General features: G+C 50.6%; 1 protein-coding gene across 1 annotated transcript in view; it reads left to right on the forward strand.

The window, feature by feature from the left end:
• The window catches only part of SLC13A4 (solute carrier family 13 member 4), a 35,185-nt gene extending 23,818 nt beyond the window's left edge, over positions 1–11,367 (forward strand). The window contains exons 10-16 of the mRNA XM_004594384.4: positions 1,567–1,668; positions 2,925–3,026; positions 3,823–3,920; positions 4,126–4,253; positions 7,246–7,407; positions 8,840–8,977; positions 10,948–11,367. Of these exons, the coding sequence (XP_004594441.2) occupies positions 1,567–1,668; positions 2,925–3,026; positions 3,823–3,920; positions 4,126–4,253; positions 7,246–7,407; positions 8,840–8,977; positions 10,948–11,085 (868 nt within the window). The 3' untranslated portion in view covers positions 11,086–11,367. The remainder of the gene's footprint in view (positions 1–1,566; positions 1,669–2,924; positions 3,027–3,822; positions 3,921–4,125; positions 4,254–7,245; positions 7,408–8,839; positions 8,978–10,947) is intronic.
• Positions 11,368–11,734: the final 367 nt, after the last annotated feature.

Here is an 11,734-nt window from a genome sequence, read left to right on the forward strand (position 1 = left end):
CAGCCAAAGTCTGGTAGAGGTTTTCTGGACACTCAACATTCCTGACCCCTGCCCTTTACTCTCAACTCCACAGTAAAATGTCCCTTTAAATTTTATTTATTTTACTATCTGAGAGGGAGAGAGAGAGAGACAGAGAGAAAGTCTTCCATTCCCCAAATGGCTACAACAGCTGGGGCTGGACCAGGCTACAATCAGGAGCCTAGAATTTCCATCCAGATCTGCCACATGAATGTACTTGCATGTACTTACATGTACTTGCGCCATCTTCCACTGCTTTCCCAAGCACATTAGCAGGGAGCTGGATCAAAAGCAGAGCAGCCAGGACCTGCCGGCATCACAGGTCAAGGTCCCCCGGAATGCTCTTAATTTCAACTACCCTGGTAGAAGAGTTCGCCAACTCCTGAAAACTCTGAACTGGAAAGCATTTCGTGTCTCTCCAAGCACTCAAGGTGCAGCTACTCTAAGAAGTCTGACTCCAAGCAGGACTGGTCTGTGCTAGTAGCCTTTATGGAATATGCTGAGACCCTTCAAGACAGCACGCCGGCTTTTCCTTTCCGATATCAGTGCTAATATTAATCTGTTTAGCAAACCTTTTCATCATTACCACCTGCTCTGAAATCTGAACCATTTCCAACACGGAAGAGGAAGTTACATAGGCTGCTTTGCTGGTCGTCCATGCAATTCCGTATCCCACTGGCGAAGACATGTTGTGTGACATGATTTTTACTCAGAAATGAGGCTCAAACCAATGTTGGCTGCATACTTCTACAAGCCCAGCATTACTGATATTAAGCCAACACCCATCTTCCCCTCTGATAAGCCTTGTCTTTAGACAAACACACACCCATCTGTGTATGGCAAACACACCCAGTCACAGTACCATACACTGATGCTGCTACTATGTACAAGACCAGTAAATAGAAACAGCACTTGCAGGCAGCAGCTGTTGTGGTGCAGTGGGTTAAGCCACCGTTGAGGATGCCTACATCCCATTATGCAAATGCAAGTTTGAGACCTGGCTACTCTGCTTCTGATCCAGCTGCCTGCTAATGCTCCCAGGACGACAGCAGATGGTGCCTCAAGTACTCAAGCCTCTAGCAGCCACATGGAAAATCCAGATGTAGTTCTGGGCCCTTGGCTTTGGCCTGACCCAGCAGTAGCTGTTAGGGCATTTGGGAGAATGAACCAGTGGATGGAAGATCTCTGTCTCCCTCTCTCTGGCACTTTACCCTTCAACTAAATTTAAAAAGACTTAAGTCCATTAGTCATACCCCTATACTGATAGGTCAGGAATAGAGTCAAATGGATATACCCAAAAGATGAGGGCAGGAAACTGCTGGGAGGCTGGGCTCTCTCTCTCTCTCTCTCTCTCTCTCTCTCTCTCTCTCTCACACACACACACACACACACATACACGTTGTATAAATGGGGAGCAGGGAAGGAAGGCCGAGCATGTGGGTGAAGAGAAGGGAATTGGGGTAAGGGAGTGGTTGAGAGGTTTGGCATGTGCTCACCCGGCCTCAGACACGGGTTTTGTCTGTTCTTTTGCTCATGCTCCCTTCTCAGCTTCAAAGAGACCTGCTCTCTGAGCAAGAAGAAGAAGACCAAAAGGGAAGAGCTGTCAGAGAAGAGGATCCAAGAGGAATATGAAAAGCTGGGGGACATCAGGTACCAAAAAAGAAATAATAATAACACCTCCCCCCCCCCACAAACACACCCTCAACAGACCATTAGCCACCCCCCAGAGAAGAGGCGATTGGATGCGGGGTCCAGCTGGCCCACACTGCAGAGGCCACGCTTCTCCTTGGCTATGCTCCCAGCACCGTGGGGTGTGTGCCGTAGAGGGGACAGCCAGAGAGGACAACAGAACAGAGCAGACGTCCTCTGAGCTCCGTCCCGCCGCAGGCCATCACTCCGCAGGTGCACAAGGCACTCAGGGCTGCCGCTGCTGGGGTCGCCTCCAGGGAGCTGGAAATGGGGTGCTGTAGCCAGAGCATAAGGCTGGGGAAAACACACACAGAGGGCTGTGTCTTCTCTGAGCAGCCCCGCGCTGCCGGTGTCAGCTTGTCCCCAGTGAACCAGCCTCCCACTCGGAGCTCGCTTTCCCTTGGCGCGGATCCACCGGTGTGTACAACTTTGACTGGGTACGGCGTTCTAGGTATAAACTGCACTTTTTTATAAACTTTAAAATGCAAAACATTTGGTAACATAGAAAATAAATTGTCTTTTATGCTTAACACACTGATGTTAGCTGTTAACTGATGTACACCACAGGATATACTTCCTATTTTTAAAGATTTATTTGAAAGTCAGAGTTAGAGAGAGAGAGATCTTCCATCAACTGATTCACTCTCCAAATGGCTGCATAGCCAGGCCTGGGCCAGCCTGGAGCCAGGAGCCAGGAGCCAGGAGCCTGGCACTCCATCTGCATTTCCTATGTGGGTAGCAGAGGCACAAACACTTGGACGGCCTTCTGCTGCTTTCCCAGGGCATTAGCGGGCAGCTGGATAGGAAGTGGAGCAGCCAGGACTCAACACTGTGGACGTCATGGGCAGCTTAACCTGCAGGGCGCAATGCTGACCCCATCGTGATGCACTTTTTTATACTTGTTTGAGCAAAAGTATACATATTTTTAATAAGGTTCAGCCCTCCCACCAGAATCTCCAAGGGTACCCGTTCTACCACCCTCACCTTGCGGACTGTACACCATTCTATTCCCATTCCCTTTCCCACCCCAAGTCCCCCCACGAGCAGGGTTAATATCGTGTTTGCTGGCGCCACTCACTCTTCTAGACCACCAGTGGTTAAGCAGGGGGTAGACTATGTTTTGTTGGAATTCTGAATACAGGGGCTTCCAGAAGCAGATGGAAAAAAAATCCAAAGAAATGTCCCAGTTGCTGGAGTCTTTCTGTTTCATCTTGTAGCTACCCTGAAATGGTGACTGGATTTTTCTTCATCCTGATGACTGTGCTGTGGTTCACACGGGAGCCAGGCTTTGTCCCCGGCTGGGATTCCTTGTTTGAAAAGTGAGTGTTGTTATTTCTAAGATCACCTTCCTCGTGCACATTGTCCTGGCCACAGGCACTGCTGTCCCTTCAGAGACTCTTGCGGGCAGACATGCAGGCAGGCGGCATTTTGTTCCCTGGGAAACAGAGGAAGTTCTTTTTAGGGAAAGTCATGAAGCCGAGTCATGTCCTTGGAGTCTCAGTCTGGGGGCTGCGAGCAGGTGAGATCGCTACCCAGCCACATGCCCTTGGTCTCATTACGTAAGCTCTGGGGACTGCCACCCACCTCAGGACTTCAGTTCCAGGAGGACACATCCAGAAGGTGCCAACTGAAAACAGATCACAGCTGTCAGGTAGCTGTGACCCGGGGAAGGTAGGCAGGCAGAGACTGGAGAGGCAGGCTCCTGGCCAGCCCTGCGCATTCCCACAAGGGCCAGCGCCACAGAGCAAAGACCACCAGCTCTTCACAGAGCACCAGCTTGCAGCTGGGAACGGGCACTCCCAGCGGTGCAGCCAGCACAGGAAGGAGAACTCAACATTTCTCTGCAATTCAGGACTTTGCCTAAGGGCTCTCCCTGGTAAATGGGCCAGTGAAGTCACACTGGGGTTTTAGGCCTTGCCGGGGTCTATATCTGCATGTTAACACTTCCCCCTTCCCAGCCCTGTGGGATGGGCAGGCAACCAGCAGCTAGAAGAAGGTTGCTGTCCGTCTAAACTCGGTCTAATAAGGAGGCCGTGGGGTCAGACTGCCTGGGCTGCAGTGTCGCTCCCGGGCACACCCACCCTCCTCCTGCAGCCACGCTTGTGTCTTTGCTAGGAAAGGCTACCGCACGGATGCCACGGTCTCTGTCTTTCTGGGCTTCCTCCTCTTCCTCATTCCAGCGAAGAAGCCCTGCTTTGGGAAAAAGAAGGAAGGTGAGAGAAGGTTTAAGGGAAGAAGTTGGGGTGGACTCAAACAGCGCCCACATCAGAATTTTCCAAGGGAGGCTGCCCTAGACCCTGCAGAATCCCACTCCTCCCCCCACACACCCCAAAGAGGTATCATCCCTAAGCAGGTTCCATGTCCACAGGCCATGCCCATCAGCGTTTATTCGGCTCTTTCTCTCCTCTTGGTCTCCAGGGGAGGACAGAGAGCCGCCCTCCTCGAAGACAGAGTCCATCATCACATGGAGAGACTTCCAGAAGACCATGCCCTGGGAGATTGTCATCCTGGTCGGGGGTGGCTATGCCCTAGCTTCAGGTAGCAAGGTAAGCTTTGGGTTCTCTTCTCATGAGCCAAATACTGTCTCAGCAACTTACTAATTTTTTTAAAAGATGTATTTATTTTACTTGAAAGAGTTACACACACAGAGAGAAAGATGATCCATCTGCCAGAGCTGATCTGATCTGATGCTGGGAGCGAGGAGCTTCTCCTGGGTCTCCCACATTGGGTGCAGGGACCCACGGCCTTAGGCCATCCTTCACTGCTGTCCCAGGCCACTAGCAGGAATTGGACCGGAAATGGAGCAGATGGGACTTGAACCAGTGTGCATATGGGATTCTGGCACTGCAGGCAGAGGTTTAGCGTGATATGCCACTGCTCTAGCCCTACCTAAAGAGTCCTTACAGCCCTGGGAGGGAAGGGTGAAGGAACCAAGGGAGAAGCAGTGGTCACCAAGTCCCTGGAACAGGCATAGAATGGATGTGCCTCCTCACCAGCTGCTGGGCAGCTGCGGATCAGCTGGGCCACAGGGCAACGTGGGCACTTGCACGTCACTGCCTGCCTCAGGTAGAAGGCTTACTATCGGGTTCTGCAGCCCTCATCCTTCTGGCACCAGCGATGGAGACAGGGCTGTCAGGGCAGTAGCCATTCCAGATGAATCATCCAAATTCATACGTGAAGACCCTTTAGAGAATCTTGTCTAAAGATGATTAAAATGCTTCCTGATTTTCTGCTTGGGAGCATGCGGGATGAGATGAAAGAAAATAACTGAACTTCCTGAACTGTCAGGAAATGATGCAGGGTCAGGGTTCAGATGGTCTCTCCCTGCACCTTATAGATGCGTGAACCCGTTCCACACAGGGTTCATTGCTGATTGTCTTTCCTCACTGGCCTAAATACAGTGTGGGTGATCAAGACAAGGGACCCTGGCTCCCATCACCTGGCCAAAATGAGAGGCCCCCGCGTGTCCTGCTGGCCGGGGCTCCTCCGGTGCAGGCCACGCGCTGTACAGGGAACAAGACTCGTGGTTGTTCTTCTTCAACCTGGATCTTCTGTATGAAGACCCTTCCCTTGACAGAAGTTATTAAACTAACAAAAAAATTACTGGATCTTTGTATGCTACCAAAACTCCTGAGCTCCTTTGTTTTTCATAGAACTAGTGACTCCTTATCCTCAAAATGTTTCTTAAAAAATTAAAACCTCCCTTCATTGTGGGTTTTTTTTTCATAATCCTATAGTCGAATTTAGTAGTTTATTTCAAATAACAGTATAAAGTGATTCTGCGGGAAAAATCATTACCATTGCATTATTCCACTTTATTTACAAGTATAATATAGATTCCATGGTAGAGAAACTCGGTTCTTTTAGAAAATTCATCGTTTCCACTCTACTGATGGCTTCTCCTCCCCCATCTGTCCAGTGAGCTGGGCTGTTGAAAGAAGGAACAATTGCAGAGTCCCTATAGGCCTTCAGGCTCGGTACCAACCGTTAATTGGTGCTGTTTCCACATACTGGGTAACTCACAGTCAGTTGAAAGGAAAAAAAAAAAAAAAGGAAGAAACATTCTCCAAGGTGAAATGGTTACAACAGAGAAAGAATGGCTTTGGTCACCAGCCGTCTACCAGCTTCCCAAGAGGTGGCCAGAGTAGCACAGAGATCAAATGTGTTTTTGATGGACTTGGAAAAGTAGAGGAAAAGCAGCCTGCTGACAATGTAGTGAGGAGTGATGTTAACAGCAAAGTGTGAAGAGCAAGATTGACAGCTCCGGGGTCTAGAATGCCTCGCCTTTTGCCCCTTCTCTCCTTTGCTTTATTGCATTTGCAGTGTCTAGGGTATCATGGGAAGTCAGGAGGGGGGAAGGAAGAAAGGGATGCAGGGAGAACACATTTGGCAACCTTTTTGTTTGTTTGTTTGTTTGTTTGTTTTAGCACAAGAACTCCACAGTGTCACTTATTTGTCAGGAACAGGCTCCATTGGCAGATGAACATCTTTCAACCAAATGTGTTATTCCAAATGGGAATATTCATGTATTTGAGTGCATGTGTAAATATTCTCTATGGAGAAGATTCAGGGTGGGCAACAGGCCTTTTTTTTTTTTTTTTTTTTTTTTTTTTTTAAGATTTTTTTTTCACTGCTTCATTCCCCAAATGGCCACAATGGCCAGAGCCAAGGCACTCCAAGGCCAGGAGTCAGGAGCTTCCTACAGGTTTCCTACACCAGTGAGGGGTCTCAAACACTTGGGCCATCCTCCACTATTCTCCCAGGCCACAAGCAGGAGCTGGATCAGAAGTGGAGCAGCCGAGACCAGAACCAGTGGTGTTGGGAGGCCAGCGCTTGAAGTGGAGGATTCGACAATAGAGCCATTGCCCTGGTCCCGTGAAATACCTTCTTAACTTGAAGCTTCAAAGTGCTCCAGCAGGGATTTGAAACTAAAATAGGTTGTTAACAGAATGACAATGCTACACGCCAGTAAGACAGCACCTTCCCCACTAGCTACACACAGACGTTTAATCCTCTCTCCTTTATTACCTCTGTGAAACTTCCAGTGTTCATCCCTGCCCGTTTATCCCCAAGAAGAAATTACAGAAGACCACAGTTTTCCAAAGATGTTGATCATTTTTCTTCCTTTTCTTGGGTGATTAAGAGAAAAAGAATTGCAAATCAGATCACAGGATTCCGCTGTGTAAAGTGCATTGTTGAGTTCACACGGAGTAAAGAGAGACAATGAGATGGAAGTTGAGGAGTAAAGATCTCCAACCTCTGCCCACACATCAAAGCCCTACCGGGGCTCATGGCTGTCGGGGGAGGGGGCCTCCATGGCCCACGATGACTCAGTGACCAGGAAACCCCAAATCTGAACATGGTGCAACAATCAGAAGAAATCTTCCAGACTACACAAACAATCCAACCAGGAACAGAAACAAACTGGATGACCTCCCCTCCTCCCGGTCACCCCTTCCAGTTGGCATCCCTGGCCTTCTGGGCACTCTAGTTGCTCTGTTTCTCCGTCCGTCTCAGCCACACCTTCTCCTCCTGCAGAGTTCCGGTCTCTCCACGTGGATTGGGCACCAGATGTTGTCCTTGAGCAGCCTCCCACCGTGGGCTGTCACCCTGCTGGCCTGTATCCTGGTGTCCATTGTCACAGAGTTTGTGAGCAATCCAGCCACCATTACCATCTTCCTACCCATCCTGTGCAGCCTGGTAAGTAGCGCAGCAACGGCCAGGGGTCCACACGCGTTCCCCGGGGGCCTGCAGTGGCCAGCCTGCCCTCCATGCCTTTGCTTCTCCTCCGGCCACTGCATTTCCCAGTAGCCACAGATAAATAAAAAGATACGTGAGCAAGTCAGAGCAGGAGTTCTAGAATACTCTTTTTTCAGAAGAACTAGTTCAGCGACAGCCCTAAGCAGAAACAAAAGAATGGACAACATGTCTTTAAAATGCTCAGATTCCGGGTCCCCACACACATCTGGATCTTTCTCTCCTGAGATCAGACCTGGGGAGGGGGCAGGGGGCGAAGAGGTAGCCACATTGCTGAGACTAGAACCACAGTTCTCATGGCAGCACTGCTCAGAGTGCATTTCATTAGTCCAGGAGTTTCTGAGGACTGGGAGCAATGTCAGCCCCATCCCAAGGCCTCAGACCCATGCTAGGAATGGAATAGGGGAAGGCAGCAACCGCCAGATGTTGGCCTGGCCAAGCAGACCCAAAGGCGAGGCACTTGACCCAAGGCTGCATCTGTCCCAGTCTGCAACGAGGAACCTAGGAAATGCAGGTGCCTCCCCACCGCCACCTCCGCCTAGCCTCTTCATTCATGGCTCAAACGTCTCCAACGTCCCCCTGCCGCCATCTTGTTTGTGTGAGCATGGCAGTACAATTTGTTACAACTTGGCAACACTGAGCATAAGACTATGAGTTCAAATTCCACTTCAGGCAGCTATCTTCCCTGGGGCTGGGATGAGAAAACAGAGCCTTGGTGCTGTACCCTCGAGGTCAGAGCTCCCTACCTCCATCAGAGCAACTTGTTCCTGAGATGCTGAAGAAAGCATTCCTCAGCTTAAGAAAAACAAAAACAGCTTAAACAGCACCCAGGGGGGCCATCACGGCACCGTAACAGGCTAACCCCCCACCTGCAGCATTGGCATCGTGTATGGACACTGGTGCGTGTCACAGCTGCTCCACTTCTGATCCAGCTCCCTGCTCATGGAAAGCAGCGGAGGACGGTCCAAGTCATTGGGACCCTGCACCTTTGTAGGCGATCTGGAAGAGAGTGCCAGCTTCTGGCTTCAGCCGGGCCCAGCTCTGGCTGTCGCAGTCTGTCTCTCCCTCCCTGTGACTGTTTCAAGTCAAAATAAATAAATAAATAAATAAATAAATAAATAAAGCACCAAAAACCCAACATCAAACCTAAGCAGCACCCCAAAGCTCTGAGTGGACAGGGTGAGGTGGGTAAAGCAGTGCCAGTCCCTGCACTGCCTAAGGCACTGGACACTCCACAGGGAGAGGCCTCATGACCCCTAGCACATGCTGTCCAGCTGAGTCAGTACCAAGCCATCTCATCGCACACGCACAGGGTTCGTGTGGGAACTGCAAGGCCACAGTCCATGTTAACGTGGGTGTGAATTCTCTCTCCTAGTCGGAAACGCTGCACATGAACCCTCTCTACACCCTGATCCCGGTCACCATGTGCATCTCCTTCGCAGTGATGCTGCCTGTGGGCAACCCTCCCAATGCCATCGTCTACAGCTACGGGCACTGCCAGATCAAGGACATGGTGAGTGGCGGCTGCCTCTGCCTGCCTGCCTGCCTGCCTGCCTGGGCAGGGAACAACGGCTGCCCTGCCCCCTGCTGGAGCTGTATACCTGGTCTATCAACAATGCCTCGTGCTGTTACACACAGTGGTGCCTATCAAAGGGTTTTTGCTTGGTCCCTAAAGAAAAGCAGCAGTATGTTCTCCCCAACCCTCAAGAAGAATAAGGTGGGGATACAGAAAGAGAGGCTGGGAACAGACTGGAATGTGGCCCTGCTCCAGAAGGCATGAGCTGCAAAGGTCTTTGTTTCTTCCTTGGATTGCTAGGGCTATTCACTCCAACAGCTACTGCCTTATTTATCACAAAAGTAGGCGAAATCGCATGAACCTTGGGAGAAGAGTGTCTTGTGTCTACTGAATGTTTGTGCTCATCCCACCCCTGAAGCAACAGTGGCAAATGAAATCACCACCATTTGCTTCTTCATTCTTAGCAGGACTCAGAAAAGATGGCTGGAAGTGGGCTTCTTGAGGCTGACTCGAGTAGCGCGTCCAGCCAACCCCGCCTCTCCTTCCTCTGGCTGCATGCCTGCCTTGCTTCTTAAGGTGCAGGATAAATGGAGGTTGGGGAAGAGGAGGTTAGCAGATAGCCATTATGGAGGCCCATCTTAGTATGGCCGATTCAGGCCCTCGCAGAGTTTCATGAGCGAGATCACACCTGTTGTAAGCAGCCTGACCAAATCAGAGGACAGCATCTCCTTCCCACCATTCAACCTGCTCACCCACATCATTCACGCTCCTTCAGGATAGGTGGCCGTCAGCCCTCACTCCCCCTGACTTACAGCCTAACCCTCAGTCTGCTCACTCTGAGCATGGCCCCGGCGGTAAGGCCTCACTGTTCACCTTACTGCCTTTATACTGGAATCTAAACAACTAGAGGCAGTCATTTCCAAAGTCATTGGATAACTAATGAGCTGCCTCTGGTTCTAGTGCCAGTGTGGGCACCAACTGAACACATTCTGTTTCCTCAACTGATGTGTGAGGAGGTTCAACCAGACTGTGTGAGGTCCTTTCCGTTCTGAAGGATGTCACTTCAGCTCCCCCAGAACCCAGCCCTCCCACCTGCCGGGAAACATGAGCTGTTCTCTCAGTCAGGAGGCCCAGGCTCCAGCCAGGTGGCAGGAGCACAGGCACAGGTATACTCACTAGCCTGGGAGAATTTCCCAGCATCCATTTTCTTTTGCAATTTTCCCATCTCCGTGCCAGCGAGTGGGCTTCTTTAGGCTATGTGCTACATGCATGATCACTTCCTGGAAGGACGTCAGCGGCTCTGATGGTACACACTTTTCCATCTGGCCCCGGCTCTGCCCTCCCACCATCCCTCACCCCTACTTCAGTTTGGGTCCATGCCACAGCAAAACTGAAAAGCATCTGAGTTGAATTGTGATTCTCTACCTCACTTAGCAAGCCTGTGTCACCTGCCAGTGGACAGTGTGCACACAGCGGGTGATCTGTTCCCCAAGGTGAGCTCAAAGTGAGCTGCTTCCATGAGCTGTACGGGGGGGGGGGGGGTTGGAGCCAAGAAAATGATAACAATGGCAAAAGCTTCATACAATAGAACCCCTCTTATAAGCTCCCTGTGTGTATTGGGATCTAAGAGAAGTCCCTGCTTTGAAGAGATCTGTTTCATTTTAGCACGTTTCCCAATTAGTTAGCTGTCAAAATAACCCAACATCCCACAGATCCGGTACTGTCTGGGCTTACAGAGTGTTGCATTCAAGAAGTTCAACATTCTAATCGCTCTCTCCTTGCCTTTCCAGTCATTCCAGTTTTTGCCACCCAGAAAACAGGAGTTAGAAGCTCACACAAGAGAGCAACTGGAACAGATGCGGGCCTAGGGGGTGGGGCACGGCTTAGGCTGGCACTCCAGGCAGGGAGAGCCCAGGGTCCTGTGCTGCTGCCTGGCCGGTGACCATGTGCCAATTTGTGTCTTGCAGGTGAAAGCTGGCTTGGGAGTCAACGTCATTGGCCTGGTGATAGTGATGGTGGCCATCAACACTTGGGGAGTTAGTCTCTTCCAACTGGACACTTTTCCAGCCTGGGCTAAGGTCGGTAATATCACTGATCAGGCCTAATGCAAGTGGACAAATGGGCCAGACCCATGGAGCTGCACTGGGATGAAAACCTCCAGGAGCCCCACACTGAGGGAACTCTCCAGCAACAGTAGGTGCCATCATCTGCCATCTCGGGCGGAGTACAGGTGGCCCTCAGCAACCAACCACACACAGGCTTGGCGCTGGTGTCTTTGCTTCCTGTCTTCCCTAGCTCCATAGAAACACAGAAACTCTTCTGACTTCCTTCCGTCTTTCTAAATCAGTTCTGAAAACAAAGAAGCCTGTCTCCGCTGCCCATCAGAGGCTGAGTAGGCCTCACAAACTGAGCAGCTCCCTCCCTTTGATGTTCTCAGCATCCTCTTAGCGTTTAAAGAGCTAGCCAAGACTTCCCACCTAGAGAGGGGACCAATGGCATCTCTTTTTTTGCAGGGGGGGGTGGAGCTCGCCCAGCAGGTGAGAGGTCTCCAAGTCTATCCTAAGTTCTTCCCATGAAGACCATTTCTAGTAGATCCCTTTCTTGACAATCAATACCCTTATCATGAGTGTGATTCCCTTAGAAACATCTCTCTTCGATGGCTCCCCTTAAGCAGGACACCAAATTCCTGTAAATAAAGAACATTCCCCTCCAGGAAGAAGTCAGGGGCATTCTCTTTATCAAATGAAAAGGAGG

The sequence above is a fragment of the Ochotona princeps genome, chromosome 25, assembly GCF_030435755.1.
Source record: "Ochotona princeps isolate mOchPri1 chromosome 25, mOchPri1.hap1, whole genome shotgun sequence".
Taxonomy (NCBI): domain Eukaryota; kingdom Metazoa; phylum Chordata; class Mammalia; order Lagomorpha; family Ochotonidae; genus Ochotona; species Ochotona princeps.